The sequence below is a fragment of the Lissotriton vulgaris genome, chromosome 1_2 (assembly GCF_964263255.1).
Source record: "Lissotriton vulgaris chromosome 1_2, aLisVul1.2, whole genome shotgun sequence".
Classification (NCBI taxonomy): Eukaryota; Metazoa; Chordata; class Amphibia; order Caudata; family Salamandridae; genus Lissotriton; species Lissotriton vulgaris.
Window position 1 is genome coordinate 90,574,127 of NC_141686.1, and position 21,698 is coordinate 90,595,824.

General features: G+C 42.9%; 1 protein-coding gene across 2 annotated transcripts in view; it reads left to right on the plus strand.

Annotated features, from left to right (window-relative positions):
* CACNA1C (calcium voltage-gated channel subunit alpha1 C) overlaps positions 1 to 21,698 on the plus strand; it is a 1,657,037-nt gene that overhangs the window by 1,596,638 nt on the left and 38,701 nt on the right. Inside the window, exons 43-46 of one of the 2 annotated variants that reach the window (XM_086952878.1) lie at positions 6,985 to 7,011; positions 10,027 to 10,152; positions 13,880 to 14,001; positions 14,906 to 15,012. In XM_086952878.1, the coding sequence (XP_086809004.1) occupies positions 6,985 to 7,011; positions 10,027 to 10,152; positions 13,880 to 14,001; positions 14,906 to 15,012 (382 nt within the window). The remainder of the gene's footprint in view (positions 1 to 6,984; positions 7,012 to 10,026; positions 10,153 to 13,879; positions 14,002 to 14,905; positions 15,013 to 21,698) is intronic. The other variant, XM_086952879.1, reaches the window with a different exon arrangement.

Below are 21,698 nucleotides of genomic sequence, written 5' to 3' on the forward strand. Positions count from 1 at the left end.
AAGCACAAACGATTTAGTACTGGCTTCTGGCTAGGAATCTCTCGATCACAGCGATGCATCTGCCAGGAAAACAGAACGTGCAGGCAGACACTCTCAGTTGACACTTCGAAGAGCAAGAAGACTGGGTGCTCAAGGATGAGGTAGTGGCAGACATCTTCCATCAATGGGGTCATCCATCCATCGACCTCTTTGCAGACGATCTAAACAAAAAATGCCACACCTTCGCGTCCAGATTTTACCGGTCAGGAACAAGAGGGAATGCTCTTTTGATAGACTGGTCCGGAACATTACGTACGCCTTTCCGCCCCTTCCTCTCATCCCGAAGGTGGTGACCAAACTCATCCGATCATGGATGAAGATGATTATACTGATAGCACTGGACAGGCCGTGCCAGTGATGGTATCTAGACCTGTCACGGCTATCAATATGTCCAGTATCTTCAGTGCAGACCGGACCTTCTGACAAAAATGAGGGGGAAGATTCTGCACCCCAGCCTTCTCTCCCCGAGCTTAGCAGCCTGGCTCCTGAGGTCTTGCAATACGGACACCTGAATCTCCCTCAGGACTGCATGAACATTTCGAGGGAGTCAAGGAGACCATCCAGAAGGAACTCTTATTCTTTTAAATGGAAGAGGTTTTTCTCGTGGTGTATACGTAATGGTTTTAGTCCGACTACTCGGCAGGAGGAGGTAATCTTGCCTTATCTTCTGTATCTAGCCAAGTCAGGTTTAAAGTACACTTCTATAAAGGTTCACTTGGCGGTTATTACGGCCTACAGAAAAACACCTAACCAGCCATCCTTTTTTCAACTACAGGTGGTCAAGGATTTTCTTCAGGGGTTAAAGAAGGTTTTTCCTCCTGTCCTATATCCTTCCCCTCCTTTCGAGCCCATTCACAAGGCCACTTTGCAACACCTGACATGGAAAGTTGTTTTTCTAGTAGCTATTACGTCAGCACGCCGAGTAAGTGAAATCCAGGCACTCTGCTCAAAGGAACCGTACACGGTTTTCCATCACAATAGGGTGGTTCTGAGGACTCACCCTTCTTTCCTTCCAAAAGTGGTGTCTGATTTGCATATTAACCAGACAATTTGTCTTCCCTCTTTTTATCCCAATCCTGCTACACCAGCAGAAAGGTCTCTTCACTCACTGGACCTTAAGAGGGTTCTCAAATTCTATTTGGAGGGAGCAAAATCCATTAGAAAGTGTGACCAATTTATTTTTAAATATGGTGTCGCCAGGTCAGGTTTTTGAGCCTCCAAACGATCCATCTCGAGGTGTTTTGTGTCCTGCATTAAGCTGGCTTATCAATTGGCGTACAAGCCCCTATTGGTTTCCCCTAAGGCTCACTCCACTAGGGGAAAAGCAGCTACAGTAGCTTTCTTGCATAATGTACCGATGGCTGAGATTTGCAAGGCGGCCACTTGGAAATCGGTACACACGTTTACTGGGCACTACTGTTTTGATTCTGACTCCAGAGCAGATACCCAAGTAGGAAAAGCCTCCTTAAGGAATTTGTTCCAATACTGATTTCATGGAGTCAAGGATTTGGAATAGTTTGTGTTGAATCAGGTGGCAAACAGAATAAGGGGTGGAAACAGAGAGAGATATTTGAGACAACTGGAATCTAGATACATTCTACAATTTAATTCCAAGATTCCCAAAGGCCTCCACACTGAAGAAGATCTGCATGTCCTCTTATGAGTTAACGAATAAGGCCACTTTATGAGAGTTCCTTAGATAACATGGTTTCAATCTCAATGAAATTGTTTCAGAGTTTTATCATCTAAGTCCAATTCTGTACACAGAGTTTTATATAAGTTTCCTAGAGTTTAACATCAATTATTTGCACAGCACCTTAGCACCATTTAGGTTGGTTTATAAACAGTAGGATTTTAGATGTATTTAAAACAATGAATATTTAAGATTTATTTTTTAAAAGGATCAGTCAGCTTACAACGGGCACTTGCCCTGTGTGATGCTGTGATCACATTAGGAGAAATGTTGAGACATTAGGCATCCATGCGGGTTATGCCTGCTCTCAATGAAATGGAAGACTATATTATGTTGTCTTGTCAATGATGAATTCTATCAAACAGGAACACTGGTGTTATACAACAACTCACTAATTCATGAACTAACAGCTGAGCTGTTTGCCGATAGTTTTATTGTATTATTGTCTTTTCTAGTTCCATACTGGCATAGGGTCTATTGTAATGTTTGTCAATTTTTAATAACACACACTTTTTTTCGCAAAAATGAGAAATAGAAAATTTGCATGTGTCTCTTTAACAAGTAACTTTGCACTGTTACTTTAAATGTTTGAAACTCTACGTGGATGTATAAATGTAAATTAAAATGGCAGCGACATTAGGTATGACAAAGACTGCAGATGAAACTTCTTAGCTGTGTTTGTAGCCAAAATAAAGCCGGTACAAGTGAGCCAGAGCGTGCTGGAGCCGATTTTTATTTTGTGAACAGGCACGTTGATGATATATACATACATATATATATATATATATATATATATATATATATATATATATATATATATATATATATATATATATATATATATATATATATGTATATATATACACATATATACACATATACATATATACATGTATATAAAACAAAAAATACCCTTTCAGGCATAGAGCGACGTATAAATTATGCACAAAAGAAGCAGAGAACTCTGGGTAGTTCTCAAGTTTAGTTGGAAAGCAGCTCCTGTATAGAGCACTCTCAACACCAGCAATACTCTAGATCTGCTCATCTCTAATCTCTGCTTTTCTATCAAAATCTTTAAGCATAGAATTAGCACAGTGCCATCCATGCTGAGAGAGAAAGGGACAGTATTTTGCCATATCTACAGCAAAGTCTTCAAGCATAGGACTAGCACAGTGCTGTTCATGCCGAGCTATAAAATGACAAAAACCATTTACCACTTCAGGCACAGTATTACAGCTTTGAATTGGATAAAATACCAACCAAGCCAACCTGAAATTAGTAAAAGCGACCCCGGACATAGTGATTCGCTCTACTCAGAGCTCTACAGAGAGTTATAGTTTTTATCAGACACAAGGGAGCACCCAGAAAAATCAAAACAATACTCTTTCAGGCACAGAGTGACGCATAAATTATGCAAAAAAAAAGAAGAGAATTCTGGGTAGTTCTCAAGTTTAGTTGGAAAGCAGCTCCTGTATAGAGCACTCTCAACACCAGCAATACTCTAGATCTGCTCATCTCTACTGTCTGCTTTTCTATCAAAATCTTCAAGCATAGAATTAGCACAGTGCCATCCATGCTGAGAGAGAAAGGGACAGTATTTTGCCATATCTACAGCAAAGTCTTTAAGCATAGGACTAGCACAGTGCTGTTCATGCCGAGCTGTAAAATGACAAAAACCATTTACCACTTCAGGCACAGTATTACAGCTTTGAATTGGATAAAATACCAACCAAGCCAACCTGAAATGAGTAAAAGCGACCCCTGACACAGTTATTCGCTCTACTTAGAGCTCTACAGAGAGTTATAGTTTTTATCATACACAAGGGAGCACCCAGAAAAATCAAAACAATACTCTTTCAGGCATAGAGTGACGCATAAATTATGCAAAAAAAGCAGAGAATTCTGGGTAGTTCTCAAGTTTAGGTGGAAAGCAGCTCCTGTATAGAGCACTCCAATACCAGCACCACTCTAGATCTGCTCACCTCAAATGTCTGCTTTTCTATCAAATTCTTTAGGCATAGGATTAGCACAGTGCCATCCATGCTGAGATAGAAAGGAACAAAGTCTTTTGCCACTTCTATAGCAAAGCCTTTAAGGATAGGACGTATTTATATATAAAAAGTTAAAAACAATATAGATATGTAAATATTTGTAGACCCACCCAAAAACCCATACCCACCCAGTACACTTCAAATACCTTTGCCAACAAAATTCCCACCACCACACAAAACAATAAAAGAGCCCTTTAACTAACGCTTATATTTGATTTGATTTTAAAACTTATAAAGCACAATATATATATATATATATATATATATATATCTATATATATATATATATATATATATATATATATATATATATATATATATAGATATATATATATAGATATATATATAAAAGAAATTTCCCCGCCACCTCCAGCGCAGAAATCAAGCCCACCAGTCGGACATCAGAGGAACCACTTTTATTCAACAGGTACAGTATTACCGGTTTCGACCTTACCAGGTCTTAATCATGTGCGACCCCGAGAGAGCAGGTGATCAAGGTTCAAATGCATTTCCGTTTCACCAAGAGTGAGGAAGGACTTGCGGGTAGGTTTCAAATCCAGTTTTTCGGATTAATTTTTTATCTTTCTCCTTTTTCTCTGTTGCAATTATCACAAACCTCCGGATATTCGACGACCTTTCTTCTCCACTTTTCGGCAATAATGCTAGTATTTCAATAATGTTTGAAGGTCCCTCCTTCGGTTTAGTTGCTGAGCACTTCCAGACTACAAGTCCCATCATTTATTGCATGAGTTGGTAGGTGCCCCGAAAAGTCATTTCTTCACTTGTTTCACGTTGTTCTTATTAATTTGGCTTTTTTTCCCTTGAGCACACTGTTCTTCCAAGTGCCCACTGTCCCGATAAACAGTGTGGCGCCCTGCTGATTTTATGTCCCCCGGGGTCCGACTGTGCAGGAATACAGTATCCCACAAACCTTGACTGCCCAAAGGAAAGGCAGGATAACACTGGCCCGCAGACCTCCTAAGGATCGGTGGCAGCGCCTCCCGCATACCCCAGTGGTGCTCACTTGGCTCAATCCATCCTTCCAATTGCGGGTGCAGCCGGCGGGTTCTCCATGTTATATGTATCCATAAACCAAAACAGAGTTTGACGAAGGGGAACCCAGCCTGCCAGGTCGGGGCTTGTTGGCGACGTCACCGCCTGTATGTAGAAAAGAAATTTCCTCGCCACCTCCAGCGCAGAAATCAAGCCCACCAGTCGGACATCAGAGGAACCACTTTTATTCAGCAGGTACAGCATTACCGGTTTCGACCTTACCAGGTCTTAATCATGTGCGACCCCGAGAGAGCAGGTGATCAAGGTTCAAATGCATTTCCCTTTCACCAAGAGTGAGGAAGGACTTGCGGGTAGGTTTCAAATCCAGTTTTTCGGATTAATTTTTTATCTTTCTCCTTTTTCTCTGTTGCAATTATCACAAACCTCCGGATATTCGACGACCTTTCTTCTCCACTTTTCGGCAATAATGCTAGTATTTCAATAATGTTTGAAGGTCTCTCCTTCGGTTTAGTTGCTGAGCACTTCCGGACTACAAGTCCCATCATTCATTGCATGCGTTGGTAGGTGCCCCGAAAAGTCATTTCTTCACTTGTTTCACGTTGTTCTTATTAATTTGGCTTTTTTTCCCTTGAGCACACTGTTCTTCCAAGTGCCCACTGTCCCGATAAACAGTGTGGCGCCCTGCTGATTTTATGTCCCCCGGGGTCCGACTGTGCAGGAATACAGTATCCCACAAACCTTGACTGCCCACAGGAAAGGCACGATAACACTGGCCCGCAGACCTCCTATATATATATATACAGGCGTTTTGCTAATAAAGACTTTGTTTGGGTTTGTCTACTACCCGAGTGCATCTCTAAATTTGTGGGTAACAGTGATGTCATCAGTGATGTCATTTGAGATGTCATCAGTGATGTCATGTCACTGACCATGTCATGAATGATCTAATATGTGACATCATCAGCAGTGCATTGCGGGTGCGCGAAATATAGTTAGTCCAACTAACTATATAGGAGCAATTTCAATGGTTTTGTATGAGTGAAATGTCCAGCAAACTATAACACCCCTAAAACTTTTTTGAATGAATTTCAAAGTTTTTTTAAAGCTAATTCCTAACTATATAAGGCCTGAAACCTATGTTTTTTTCAGTGAATATATATATATATATATATCATTTACCTGAGAAGTACTTATCGTTATCTTCCTTGCCAGAATGTCCATAGCTACCATTGGGAATGATTCTGATGCATTTTGGGTGCCTTTCCTATTTTTGAACCTGGTTACCATCAGTTCAAAGTCGATGGAAATAGCATTTCCTAATTGTCCATTTCACAATTAGGAAATGCTATATACATGTGGTTAGGAAATCTTAAATAGGAAATCCCTATTTGCATTTTCCAAGTTTGGAAATCACTAAATGTGATTTCTAATGGGTATAAATCGCATTTTGCTACACCGTATATGCCTTATAAGGAAATGGAGTATGGCATTTATGGAAATTGCGATTCGGTCTGTTCAGAAATGCAATTTTCTGTCATGCATGTTGACCATAGTGAGCAGCAAAACTGTGAATTCATACCTCGCTTATGTCATTTGAGTCAGTTAAATGGCATTTTGCCTTGCAATGTTTTCAGACTGTTTAATGTGTCTCTTAATTGTGTCCAAAACATGGTCAGAACATCATATCCCCAAGTGCTTTCACATAGGAAAGGACCTCTCAACAAAGATGCCAAGTTATGTGTTATTTCCTTAAACTGTAAAGCAATTCCTAACTAAGTGTTTCCTGTAGGGGATTGTTTGATTTCTCAAAACATTAGGAAGGGTTTGCCTTTGTAACCAAGGAAGCTGTCCATCCTGACCAACATTGCTCTTTTTATACATTCTCATCTGTACATGAAACTCTTCAGAGTCAACAAACATATGTCTGGACATATCAGCTGGACAAACATATGTCTCCTTGGGTAAAATGATAAAGGATGTTGTAAAACAACTTACATATCTGTGCTTGGACTGTCTGTGTTAAAGAGAAAGACAGGGGTACTAGAGCTAAAAGGTGACTTTTGTCAAGCTGTGAAAAGGCTCCTGTAATTAGTGCTCCTGTCTTGATAATCAGATGCTTACTCAACATCCTTCCTCCCTCTCTTCACAATATGCTCTTTCTTCTTTTGTGCTTATTCATTGAGCCAGGACGCGATACTATGAAGCACTGGCACGGTAGGTACTTCTCACTTGGTTTTGACATCCCTTTAACTGTGTACCCATTAGAAAAAACATCTGCTTTTGTTAAACTATTCCTTATAGTTGTTTTGTCGCATTGTGTTGGGTTTCTGTGCAGGTTGGAGGTGGAGACCTTGTAGCATTGGTGATACTGTGGTAGGCTGTCATTTTCTATTGTACTGTTGGCTTCTTACTCTTTAACTGTATGGTATAAGTAGCTGAAAGACCTTAAGATAGTAAGGCGGTACTAGAAAGAGAATGTTAAATATATAGAACTATAGATAGGTAACAGTGAGTAAAAATAATACCTTGCTCCTGTGTTTCACATCTCCCTATTCAATCCCTCCCCCTAGCCCCAAATATTAAAATACTAGCAGCCCGTCCCGACGTTGTCCGGGAGCAATTAGGCTTCAGGGCCCCCGCCCGCCCCGACGTTGTCCGTGGGTCCCCCGCAGCCTTCCTCCATATATTGCAGTATTATACCTCTATGTTTACTTTGTACGCTTTTGTAACCTGCACACGTAACTTTTTTCTCTTGTAATGCACTGTTTGGCTAATTTTTTTAATGCTCCGTTTGCTTCCTCTTGCTACCTGCACACGTCACTTTTTCCTCCTATACCTCTATGTTTACTTTGTACGCTTTTGTAACCTGCACACATAACTTTTTCCTCCTGTAATGCACCATTTGGCTCACTTTTTTAATGCTCCGTTTGCTTCCTCTTGCTATCTGCACACGTCACTTTTTCCTCCTATACCTCTATCTTTACTTTCTATGCTTTTGTAACCTGCACATGTAACTTTTTCCTCCTGTAATGCACTGTTTGGCTCACTTTTGTAATGCTCCGTTTGCTTCCTCTTGCTGACGATGTACGCTTTTGTAACCTGCACACATAACTTTTTCCTCCTGTAATGCACCATTTGCCTCACTTTTGTAATGCTCCGTTTGCTTCCTGTTCCTCACGATTTTCATTTTTGCTTAATTTTTCCGCCGCTCACAGCTCCTAAATAAATAAATAAATACCCTACCTCATCTGCTGCTCACCGCTTCTCCCCGCCTGTCCGCCGCTCCTCACCACCTGTCCGCTGCTCCTCACTGCCTGTCCGCCGCTCCTCACCCCGCCTCCCCGCACCATGTCTGCCGGTCCTCCTCACGCTCCTGGACGCCGCTCCTCCCCGCGCTCCTCACGTCGGGCATGCACGTCGCGGCCGGCGCTTCTTCCAAGGGACTACTTTTTTTTCTGTCAATTTTTTAAATATCGAATATTTATTTAGTTTATATAGCCTATGTCCATCTGCACACCCTGACGATTACAACGATGTATCGGGTGTGTGGATTGGCACTGTGGTTCCCGAGTTTACCCGCCTCAAAGGTTCAAAGTTCTTCCTTTATAATAGTAGTATAGATAACTCCTGGTCTATTGCCATCCACCCTGTCTTGTATTCCTCTCCCACTTCCACCTCTCCCAAATATAAAAAAAATGGTGAATTGTCTCATGCTGCCCACCCTCACTAACCTGTCTTCTACGGACCCCTCCCACTGTTCAAATATAATAGAGGGACTTCCTGTCTCTATGGGGCTGACAGCGTTGACAGGCTCTGTGAGAGCCATGTCAGCTCAGATTTCCATTCTCTTTCAGCATGGGTCTGCAGAGTTTCGCACCTTATAGCGAATAGGGAGATTGGCCACAGTAGAGCATTGCTTCCTAACATCTATGGAAACCAGAAAGATGGGTGAAACCCAGACGGACGGCTAACACACGGAAATAGAGCGTCTCTCCAGGTGACGCAACAACAGTGAGACCAGCTTTTGTTTCTCACTATTGCGTCACAGCACTGAATGACCAGATTTTGTTCCATTTATTGGCCCTCAAAGCCATCTGGAAGACGGGCCCAGCGATCATGCACCCTCTGGTCACCTCCTACCTCCCTCACAGAACCCTGCATTCCAGCTCTCTGTGTCTGGCCACCACCAAGAAGATATGTAAAGCGAGTTGTGGCAGACGCTCCTTCTCGTATAATGCCGCAAAGATTTGGAACTCTCTCCCCCTTTCCCTCCGAGAGAACAATAATCTTCTGGCCTTCAGAAAGCTTTTAAAAACCCATCTGTTCGGGACGCCTTCTTAGCACTGTGGCCTGACCTTCACTGTCCTTCTATTAATCGGTGCTGGGAGGCCTCAGGGTAGCCATGCGCTATAGAAAAAGAATTTCAATTCAAATGCTATAGAAATAGAATTTCCTTTAATTACAATAGACGCTCTCAATGACAGCTATACATAATTACATTCACTAGTATTACTATCCTGCGAAAGAGAAAAAGCAAGGTTTGCTGGTGGGAAGGGTGAATGGTAGCAAGCGATAAACTTCTTTCTCTAAAATTCTTTTTGAAAACATCTTTTACAATCACCTTATTTTCCCATAACATCTAAGACCAATTTTACCACTGCATTCTATGGAACAAGAAACAGATTATGCTTAAAATATTCATTATTAATCTTGTACAATGCAATTTCATAAGATATATTAACTATAATATATTTTTTTATATATATTGAACTTTGGGTCACAGGGGTTTCTCTCCCGTTTGTAAGGTTAAGGGAGAATAAAAGGTAAAGAAGCATGGGTTGGTTTAATCAATTGATGAGGTTATTGGTATGTTCCCATATACAAGAGAAACCCCATTTTACAATGAAATTAAAGATTGATAACATTGAAAAAAAATTACTTTGGTACAATGTTGTTATGAAAAATCTGCGATCTACAGCAAGATGTTTTGGTCAAAATAATAAAATATGAAAGTGACATTATTGTAAAAGATTCTTTGGAAAATAAACTTTAACAAAAGATGCTCAGGAAAATGATTTTAACACAATCAACTTGATTTGAACCTTACATTGAAATCCCACCAGGGAAAGCTCATTGTGGTACCCAGTAGTATATAAAACAGAATGATCTATTATTGTTGTACAACCTTGCATGACTGACAAGGCTTTACTCTTGGTCTCCCCTCATCAGCTCTAATTCCAGAGACAGCCGGTTGCCGATTATCAGTCGTGAAGAAGCATCTCAGGATGATACCTATGATGAGAACTTCAATGAAGACGTGGAGTACAGCAGTGAGCCAAGCCTCCTCTCTGACATGTGGGTATTGCAAAGCCTTCACAAAAAGTTTTTAATGAAAAAATAAGACTATGCTTGCCTTTACAGGCCCACAGTAGCACTCAGCTAGTGTAACACAGGGTTTATGCTCTATTAGAACATTGGAATTTTGGTAGCTCCATTGAAAACAATGGAGTGCTCCGGGCTTATAATGGCTGGTATAAGCCTGGAGCTCCAACATTCCAATGTTTCTTTACAAAGGCTTCAGTGAGCCTGAGGGGATTTCAACCCCCTCATGCTCCCTGAAGGCTTTGTTTTATTTGTTAGAGCATTCTGCCCTCTAGTAGCAGAATGTTCTAATAACCTCATAGCCCTTCGTAGCAGGGCTATACAGGCTGTTAAAGTCCTGCTGCCTTGTTAAAGTCCCTCTCCTCGCTCGGGCCTTTAACGCTGCAGCGGGCCTTTAATAGCCGGTATAGCCCATTTCGGCGGGCTATAAAGCTATAGTACATGTTGAAGAGTGAGATAGTTTAATTTTATCAAAGGTTTTGACAAAGCTTTAGCCATTGATACCAACATACTGATGCAAAAGGCAAAACATGGACTTTGACAGATTGAGACAAAAAAAAGTATCCTGTGTCTCATCACAAGATATTGTAGGTGTTTGGATATGTGTAGAGAGGAAAGAGATGATAGGAAGCGGAATGGAGTACAGACCCATCCGTACAAGAAAAAATTCTGAAGATTTTTCAATTCACTATCTAAATGGCTTGCACCAAAAGTGAGCCTATGATGTGCTATGATACAATAAGGGTAGCACACATGATGTAACTATGTAACTTGCCTGTTACATTTAAACAGAAGTCTGTTATGCATGTGTTTGTAACAGCAACATATGCATAGGCAAATTAATTTAGCTAAGAATTCGTCAAAAGAGCTGTTTAAAACAGTTACTAGTTTGGCTTATCCTCGCCCAGCAAATATCTCAACGAGCCAGGGACTCTGTGATGATATTGCCAAGTTTTTTGTGGAGAAAGTCGAGGCCATTTTCTCTACGTTTAAAGGACCAACTACAAAGGATATAACAGACCAAAATAATAGTTATGAGTCAGTCTCCAACTTGCAGTTTACTTTGGACAAATTCACATTTCTATCCATTTCGGAAACTCATAACCTAGTAATATCCATTAAATCAGGATCTCCAGTTGACCCGTGTCCGGTCACACTACTACAAATGGCCCCTGAAACCATTGCTTTGACATTTACTTCTTTGTTTAATGCAATATTCGTAGAAGGATACTTTCCCAGAGCCTGGAAAAAGGCTTCAATATTGCCACTACTTAAAAAGCCTAGTCTGGATTCTAAGGATCCTAAACATTTTCGCCCTATTTCTTGCCTCCCCGTTCCAGCAAAAATTATTGAGAAAAGTATGAATGCTCAGCTGAGTACCTTTTTGCATGACACTCAAGCTTTAGATCCAACCCAATTTGCCTTCAGAGAGGGTCATAGCACGGAATCTGCTCTCATTAAATCCACGGACGGGATCAGGGTAGCCCTTGATCGGGGTGGTAAGGCGGCCTTGATCTTGCTGGACCTCTCTGCGGCCTTCAACGCGGTCCATCATGATCTGCTGATAGACCAGCTGCGGGACTGTTAAGTGCAGGGCAAAGCCTGGAAATTATTGAAGTCCTTCCTCTCTGACAGATCGCAAGCGGTCTCATTGGGCGATTTTCGTGCCACAACCGTTTTGCTTGCCCTGCGGAGTCCCACAGGGTTCATCCATAAGTCCTACACTCTTTAACGTGTATGTGTCTTCCCTGGCTCCCCTTATTGGCTTCTTCGGTTTTAGTCTTCCTATGCTGACGACACACATATTGTTACAGGAGAGTGAAACAGATAAACGGTTCCATGATTGCATTGAAGCAGTTGGGAGATGGATGTCCCAAAACTGCCTTAGACTTATCTCAAACAAAACGGAAGTGGTCCTGTTTGGGAATGATCCCAGTTTCTGGAATCCGAGTTGGTGGCTAGACTCTATGGGCTCTCTTCCAACTCCCACCCGGAAAGTAAAAAACTTGGGAGTAGTTTTTGATGACAGACTCAATTTTGGGGCCCAAGTGAATGCAGTCGCCTCGGCCACGTCATATATCCTTAGGACATGCAAGAAAATACTGCCTCTGCTGCCAAGCGACAGTCAATGCTTGGTGATTACCTCACTTTTCATGTCAAGACTTGATTATTGTAACAGCTTATATCTGAATATCCAGGAGCGTTTTTTGCACAAACTTAAAAGTTTACAGAACGCAGCAGCCAGATTCATCTCTGGCATACGCAAATATGCTTCTGTCTCCAGTGAGATTCGCAAACTCCACTGGCTCCCGGTCATGAAACGAGTGCAGTTTAAATATCGATGTATGGTTTTTAGTGTGCTACAAGACACATGCCCGAACAATTTGAAGCATCAATTTCAATGGTGTGTGCACAATAGACCATTGCGCTCTTCTAACGCAAAATTGGTGATTGTTCGACCTACAAAAAAAGTCAGGTGGGGTGGAAAAAGCTTTGGCGTGGGTGCTAAATGGAATGATTTGCCTTTCCACCTGAGAATAGCTCTGATCTGTTTGGATTTAGGAAGGCTCTTAAAACGTGGCTGTTTTGATCAATTGCTCTCCCCAGCCCATTCTGTGTTTGTTTGGAGCATGGTAGCTAGCTCCAGGACACCTCAGGGTAGCAGTTGGGCTTTACAAATGCTCCGAACAATAACAATGTGTGGGTCATACCAAGACATGAAAGTGGTTACATTTCCAAAGGTCATTAACTTGGGAGCTACAGTGCTTTCAAAAACAATCTTGCTGATTATTTCTTGATATGAAAAGACCTGTTGCACACATTTGTGTTCCTGGTGGTCACGAGTACGGGCTCAGGGTGCAAGTCAATAAAAACGAATACCACAGTAGTCATCAATTAGCACCTACCTAGGACAAGCTTTGTATGGAACTAGATCTATGGTCAAGCTTTCGGTTGCAGCACTGCGGTTTGTACTTCCACTACTCGGGCTGCTGCATTACTACTTGCAAAGGGCCAAACTCACAAACATATGTGGAAATTTACTTCTCTTAGGCTTATGCCTAAATTTGCATAGATGTATATCTACTTAGAGAAACATCCTAAGGAGAATGCAGGGATATCTAGGCAATATTTAGATTTTCAGATTGACTCCTGCTGTCATATACTTTCTGCTGCTGACTGTCCATGGGACAGACAATGTCCAGGAGTGTTTTCATTTCAATTTGCAAAGTTACTCAAGACTTCTTGGGTACTTAAAGCAGATATGTAAATTTGGTGGGAAAAACAATTATTAAGGGTTGTGGTTATCTACTACTGTATAACTTTGTTGGTGTTTACTATGTTCTAAATTGCAATCCAATTTCTCTTCTGTGGTACACACATGCCATACTCCCACCCTCATCCTCACCTCACAACTGTGCAATTCAGTCCTACTCACAGGTTGTTCCACCCACATAAGTGCAATTATCAGTTGCAATGCACAAACATTAATTCAAGTGACCCAGGTTTGGTATTCTCCTATCTTAAGGAAACGTACCTTACTGTAAAGGTTGTTGGGTTGTCATAGACAGGCATGGAGCAGGAGGGAGAAAGTTCTCTCACATCTCTGTGTTTCTTTTGTTGTTAATTTTAAAACGGAAAAGACATCATAGGCAAGACAGTGGCTGAATCTCTAATATCTGTTTTGGTCTATTCCTGACAGGTTCTCATTCCAAGACGATGAGAACAGACAGCTAACTCCTTCCGATGGGCACCAAAAAGAGGACAGAGTAGATGAGGCCTGGCAGTCCCCGAAGAAAGGCTTCCTTCGCTCTGCATCACTAGGTAATATTAGAATGTGTTTGTCAGTACTAATTGTTGCCATTTTAATGAATGATACTGAGCACTTTCTACACTTCTAATACTCACTAATTTCTGGTAAGAACTCTGAAAGCATTTCAGATGGCAAAGTAATGTCTTAGAAGGGAGAAGCAGATTCTTTTTGAGCAATCACTCATCGTCAAAGGAGATATATTACGAAACCCTTGCATTGCTTAGCTTATCCTGTTGCTATTACCCTTTTGCTTCTGGAGATTCAGGAGACATCTCTTTAGCGTATTTAGACATCTGTGGGTGTTTTCTTTTTATATGAAAATCCTTATGAAGCAGGTTGCTTTCTTGAAGACTTTGGTTATGATTCAGAGTCTGGTGGTTTCTGGAAGACTAAGTGCCAGATTTAACGTTTTGACAGATAAAACTCTGTCCGTCACATGGCGGAGGACATTTCCTCCACCATCCTGTCAGACTACCTACTGTATGTCAAGATTAGAGATTCATGATACAGGTTTTTTTCTCAGTAAAGGCAAGGTGTAAACACATACAGTTAATGGGTAACGTATCTTATAGTGCATAGCAATCACAACATTGTGAGCTTCTCCAACATTTTGAGTAGGTTGCAACAAGGAACTCTGAAGCAAATCAACTGCAGTTAGCATAGAAAGGTAGCTTGTCAAGAGGGTGAGAGCAGAGTTGGTTTCTTTAAGTATCTGTAACGTGCTGGATGCATACTCCTCTCCAGCTGCGGAAAGAAACTAATCACCTGATCTTTAGCAAGCTGTTGAAAAACTGTCTCTTCCCCAGATAAGCTTCAAAAGCCTCTTTTGAAGCTGGAATGCCCATGGGTAGCCATGCGCTCTATAAATGCCACTTATATTTTATTTGTCACACTTACGTTAATTTGTTCATACAGGACGGAGGGCATCCTTCCATATGGATTGTTTAAGGAGGCAGCGGAACCCCAGTGTGGACGTCTCCCAGAAGACAGTGCTGCCTCGGCTACATTTAGTACATCATCAGGTACTTTTTACTTTCTATTGGGGTTTGTTCCTTTAGCAAGTTGTGATACGTTTTGTCTTTGGAAACTGTCACAGATATCCATGTGGCTGACACATTATTTGGATAAGCCTGCCAATTACATAAGTAATATTATATTTTGGGTGGTAAATAAAATATCATGTCCACACAAGTTCCCAAATTACTAGGTAGATGTGCAGGGGATCCAGAAATTAAATTTTGGAGCAAACTATCTGGCCAAGTGTACATAAACATAAGGTACTTTCTAAAGTAAATTCTGGCTTTATATTTTCACAAATGTAAGGACTAATTTGTATTCATTATAGGATCTGAGGATATGTGGACTTCTACAGGATCATAACCTTAAAGTCAATCAATCCATTTCTTGCCATGAAGTAAATGTGAACATGATTAGAAGTTGTGAGGGAAGTTGATGTTGATACATGAGTATGGTGGAAATCTGGGAGCACCCTTTGTAAACTTCACTTGGATTAACTGAGTTAACATAATAGTGAGAAAGTGCAATTGGTTGAATATTTAAACTGAAAAGTTCACCTGTACTATTCTGCTGAAAATAATCTAGTCATGTGGCAAATGTAACAGATTTTAAAATGTGAATATTTTGCAATGTAACAGGGTTCAGATATTTGCAACAATTTTATTAATTTCAATCATTATAATACTCGCATGAGAGTTAGCTTGCTCCTTGCCTAGCATTGATATTATTTTGGCCCTGTTTGCACACCTCCACCAGGACAGGTTCAGGATGTTGAAGCTTTACAATTGGCTTAACTTTTAGCAAGACAAAACCATGCAGAGGTGTCTAACCTTATTAAGGATCTCTACACCATCCGGCTTGTACAACGTGTCAACTATGTTGCAGGCCACATTTTATATCCAGTTTATACCAACCTTATGAATCTTGTTGCCAACCTACCTCTTCCCCTAGACCGACCACCATGCAATCCCAATTTCAATCTCGTTAGGCTCTGAGTCTACTCTTAATCCCACTCTGCCAACTTTTACGAGGCAATGTTCTAAACTTTCTTCCTCAGATTTTCTGCAACTTTCTTAAGTATTTAAACCTCACCTTAATGTTAGTAAAGAAGAAGCGGACAAAGAAGTTAGGACAAAGATTACGTCTACTTTAGATAAGCCAATACCTAAGAATACTTTTTTGAATACTAAAAGTAAACCACCGGCAATGTGGTTGAACAGCCAACTACTTACCCTTAAAACAGACTGTAAAATACTAGAATGGGCCTCGCTAAAATATGATACTTCAAAGCAGGTGGGCGTTTAGACAAGCTTGCAGCGCTCTCTCGACAGTCACCAGAATAATTTGCTAGGACATACAGGTTGTCACCCACGGTGCTCTCACGTGAGGGGGAGAAGCACACTACTCATCCAATATTCAATCCCAAGATTGACAGACAATATTATGACGTTGTGTGGCACATGTTAAAACAGTTTCTCTTCCAGGGGATCCTTATCAATATTCATAAGCACTGAATATTCCCACCCATGTGCGGAGACCCTGGAAATAATAAAGAAATTATATATGGAAACCATATATGTACAGCTCTACATATATATATACATATATATATAATTTTTTTCCATACTAATGAAGCTCCCAAATGGAGGCTAAACAATGTAATTGCATACATAAAGACTGTCTTTGCCAATACATAAAAACACAAGGGTGAAGTAGCACTTAAACTCTGTTTTTTAATGAGTAAAATACTCATAAATAGCAAAGAAAAAGACTTGCAAATACTTAGACATTGTTAGCCTACAGGCTGCATTGCGAACAATAGCATGGAAAATAAAAGCATTTTCAACCACGAAAAACTGGCACCGTGCCTTTAAGGCAGCCATGACCCCCCAGCTTCCCATCATGCCTCAGTGGTGACAGTTAGGTCAGTTGTTCTTTCCGGCTCCTTCTGTCAGGACCCTGGATTCACAGCTCTCTACATTTTGGGCTTTTCTGTCAAAAATACTCTAATTTTAGGGGGTTTTCTTTACTTCACTCGACATCTTTTTACATTTGAGTACAGGGTAACCCATATTTTTGTGACAGAAGTACTCTTTTTCTGTCATATATGCCTTCTTTATTCGACTCTTGCCCTGCCTTTGGCAAAAAGAAGGCCAAGACAGACACACATGAGGTGTGTATTCTCTGTCTTCGGGATTCTCACACCCCTACCTCCTGTCTACACTGCAGGAAGCTGTCTAAAAGAACTCTAAAAGACAGGGAAAGAATCAGGCTTTATGGCCTCACAGAAAGAGGTAGGTCGCCTGTGAAGACCAAGAAAAGGGCGCGTTCGTCGTCAAGGAGCAAGGTACCGATATGCTCTCCTTTGGCGTCGGGCTCGATGTCGAAGGCTCCGGCGGCGGGATCGTCGTCGAGGGACCGGGCGCAGGAGCGCCTGCTCTTAAACTTCCACGGCTAAGTCTCTGTCGGTATTGGATCAGCGTCCGGCGTCGAGAGAAGATCCTCCGCCGTCGACTCTTCAGCGACATTCAACGTCGAGACACAGATCATCGACGCCAAGATGTAAGTCATTTTCGACGTCGAGAACGAAGTCCACGTCAAGGTCTCAGCGTAGATCGCCGTCGAGACAGAGATCGTCTGATGTTCCATCATCGACATCGAGGCAGGCCCCTCCATCTACGCCAGCAAGACACTCGACGTTGAGGCACCAGATTCGGTTGGTACCATTGCCGGCATCGAGGCACAGCCCTCCGTCGAAGGAAAGGAGCTCGACGTCGAGGCACAGCCCTCCGTCGAAGTGTAGAAGTTTGACGCCGAGACACAGCCCTCCGTCGAAACGAGCACGATCGATGTCGAGGCATCATTCGTTGTTGAGGCACAGTCCACCATCGAAGAGAGCACGGTCGACGTCGAGGCAGGAGTCTACGTCATTGAGAAGATCGACGTTGAGGCACAGTCCTCCGTTGCTGCAGCAGTCGACGTTGAGGCGCAGCATTCCGTCAAAGGATAGAAGATCGCGGTCGACGTCAAGGTCGAGGCACAGGTCATCGTCCAGACAATCAACGCGGGGGCGCACGCATTCAAGATCCGCGTCAAGGCAAAGATCTACATCGCAAGCGGCGTTGAGACAGAGGTCTCCGTCGGTGACAGTCCCAGCCAGCCTCTCTCCGTCTCCTTCATCGACGTCGAGAGCAGGTTCACTCCGTTCCATCTCCAGGTCTCATACTCCAGAGGTGGTTATTTATTTTTATTTTATTTATTTATGAAGTTTTATAGAGCGCGAACCAGACCCAAAATAAGGTATCAGAGCGCTTTACATCAGACATAAGGTGAACAAATGCATAGAAATAAAAAAAATAGTCTACGGGTAACAGGGAGTAACAACATTAAGAGAGCTCGTTCTCTCCTCTTCGAGTAGCCGGGGTTCACACTCTGGTTCTCACCATGTGGCAGAAGCTCGCAAGGAAGTGCGGAAGTCTCCATCTCGTTCCCCTGGTAGAGCACAGAGGTCCATCTTTCCCCCAGATGGTTGCAACGACTGCATCATTGGGCTGATCGTGCTCGTCCTATGGAGTCCAGAAGACAACCCAGCCTGACTCACAAGTCTCTGCTAGCTCGCCTAGCTCAAGGTGCAGATTTGTCACCTCTTCAGTCATTTTCAAAATGCTGAATCAGAAGACGTCCTCTCGTCCATTACTGCCTCTGGTGCCGGTGCTGCTGAAGCCAGTTATGGACATTTTCCTCACGCCAGCCACTCTCAAGACTGCACCGCCGAGAATTCTTAATTAACATTGCCCGTTGGAAGAAGATCCTGATTTCTTAAAGTCAGATCCAAAACCGGAGTCTGTAATTGTGGCGGCTGCCAGAAAGACACATTCAGTGGTCTCCTCGTCTACAGTCCCACCGGAAAATGAGAGCAAAATGAAGGACTTGTGGGGGAGAAAAGTATGTGGCGCCTCCTCCTCCATGCTAAAGGTCTCTAGTGCGTCGGCTCTATTGGGATGGTACGATGGAGCCTTATGGGATTCACTACAGTGGTTCTCAGGGAAATTACCTAAGGAAGACCACAAAGATTTCGAGGAAGTCTTACAAAAGGGCAGCTTGGTGGCGAACCAAGTTATTAGCGCGGCAGCGGATGGAGCTACGCTCTCAGCACACTCTTACGCACACAGAATTTGTGCCAGAAGATCTTCATGGCTTCGCCTAACAGTCCTGAAGCCAGGGGCTCAATCCCGAATCAACAATCAGCCATTTTCCGGGTCATCGCTGTTTGGCCCATACACTGATGAGATGGCGCGAATGAAGATTGAGTTGGATACCCTGAAGGAGGTAGGGTTAGAGAAAAAGAAAGAGTTCCGCCGTCACTACCGCAACCCTGACTGCCGATCTTTTCAACAGAGAGTTCAAACCCCTCATTGGCAAAAGAACCAGAACCAGCAGGGTCAGCAAATATTGCAATTCCAAAATCGGCGATCTAACAAGGGAAGAGGAGGGAACCGTCTAGCCACCACCTCGACGAAACCTCCGGCAAAACAATGAGTGTCTGCTTCCTCCAATACCGTGCACCGCTCCAGTGAGAGGAAGTGTAACAAATCATGTACAAGAGTGGCTAGACATCACGAAAGATCAATGGGTGCTGGCTACGATTTGAAATGGTTACTCTCTACGTTTCTGACGTCGCCCTACCTCAATCCCTCCGGGACCACCTTCAAGCTATCAGATCAACCTACTACAGAGGGAGGTGGAGATCCTTTTCCAAAAATCAGCCATAGAGAAGGTCCCACGGTCGCAGAAAGGTCGAGGAGTGTATTCCAGATACTTCCTGATGAAGATAAAAGGTCAGAAGTCGGAATACCGACCCATTTTAGATCTAAGAGCACTCAACAAGACCATCAAACGACAAAGGTTTTGCATGCTGGCTCTCCAACAAATATATCCTCACCTCCGCAAAGGGGATTGGATGTGTTCGATGGATCTGCAGGATGCCTACTTTCATATACCGATAAGTCAACATCACCGGCAATATCTGCGATTTGTAGTCGGGACATCCCACTATCAATTCAAAGTACTGCCCTTCGGGCTAAAGTCAGCTCCCAGGGTGTTCACAAAGTGCATGGCAGTGGTAGCAGCTGCTCTGCGACGCAAGGGCATATTCGTCTATCCTTATCTAGATGACTGGTGATCAAAGGCCCTACTCCCCAGAGGGTGAAGAACCATTTCCATCAGTGTCTACGACTCTATCATAAACTAGGCCTGCACTTGAATGATCAAAAGTCAACGCAACAGCCCACCCAAAAAATTCACTATCTGGGAGCGCTGATAGACACCCAACAAGAAAAAGTGTTTCGTTCGGAGGAGAGACAGTTATCCCTCATTCAGAAATGCAGAAAGATTCAGAAATGCAACTCGTCGTCAGTGCGTCAGATAGCATCTGTACTCGGATCGATGGCATCCTGCATTTTTCTGGTGCCTAATGCCAGATTAAAAATGCGTCCTCTTCAGCAGGATCTGGAGGACAAGTGGGATCAGAGGTCATCTCGCTGGGAAGACAAGATCTGCCTATCCCATGCTGCCAAAGTATTAATTTTGTGGTGGATGAAGAGGGTCAACCTGGAAGGAGGAGTTCCATTCCATCAAGCTCCTCCATCTCAGACTCTGATCACAGACCCATCTCTCCGAGGATGGGGAGCCCACATGGTCTCTCTTCAGACGCAAGGCTTATGGTCCTCAAAAGTGTAATTGTACCATATCAACAAGCTAGAGCTCAGGACCGCTCATTTGGCTCTCAAGGCGTTCCTCCCTTCGATTCAGGCGAGTTCCATCCTAGTACAAATGGACAATACCACCACAATGTACTACCTGAACAAGCATGGGGGAACGCAATCGAGGACTCTGTCATTGGAGGCACAGTCCCTTTGGAACTGGCTGCTGGCGAGGAAGCTATTCATCACAGCCGTTCATCTGCCGGGTAGCAGAATTCTCAAGCGGACGCTTTCAGTCGTCACTTCGCAGAGCAGCAGGATTGGGTTCTCAGCGACGAAGTGCTCGACGACATCTTCCAAGCTTGGGGCCATCCAAGCATAGACCTGTTCGCAGACGAGGAAAACAAAAAATGCCAAGACTTCGCCTCGACATACTACCGACCAGGATTGAGGGGGAATGCCCTTTTGATCAACTGGTCAGGGGCATTTGTGCACGCTTTTCCACCCCTGCCTCTCATCCCGTAAGTGATTGCCAAACTGTCATGCTCGGACACCACAATGATCCTGATTGCTCCGTAATGGCAGAGGCAGTGGTGGTACCCGGACCTTCTTCACATATCACTGAAGCCTCACAAGAGGCTGCCGTGCAGACCGGACCTGCTGTCCAAGATGAACGGGAGGATTCATCATCCCAACCTTCCATCATTGAACTTGGCAGCATGGCTCTTGAGGTCCTCCAGTTTGGCATCTAGGTCTACCCCAAGACTGCATGCCCATATTAAAAGAGGCAAGGAGACCTTCCACCAGGCACTCCTATGCTTGCAAATGGAAGCGCTTCTATATATGGTGTGTGCAGAATAAGTGTAGTTCCACCAGGGGGCAGGAAGAGGACATCTTACCATGTTTACTTCACCTAGCCAGAGCAGGCTTGAAATTCTCCTCCATTAACGTGCACCTGGCGGCCATATCCACCCTTTGAGCCTATACAC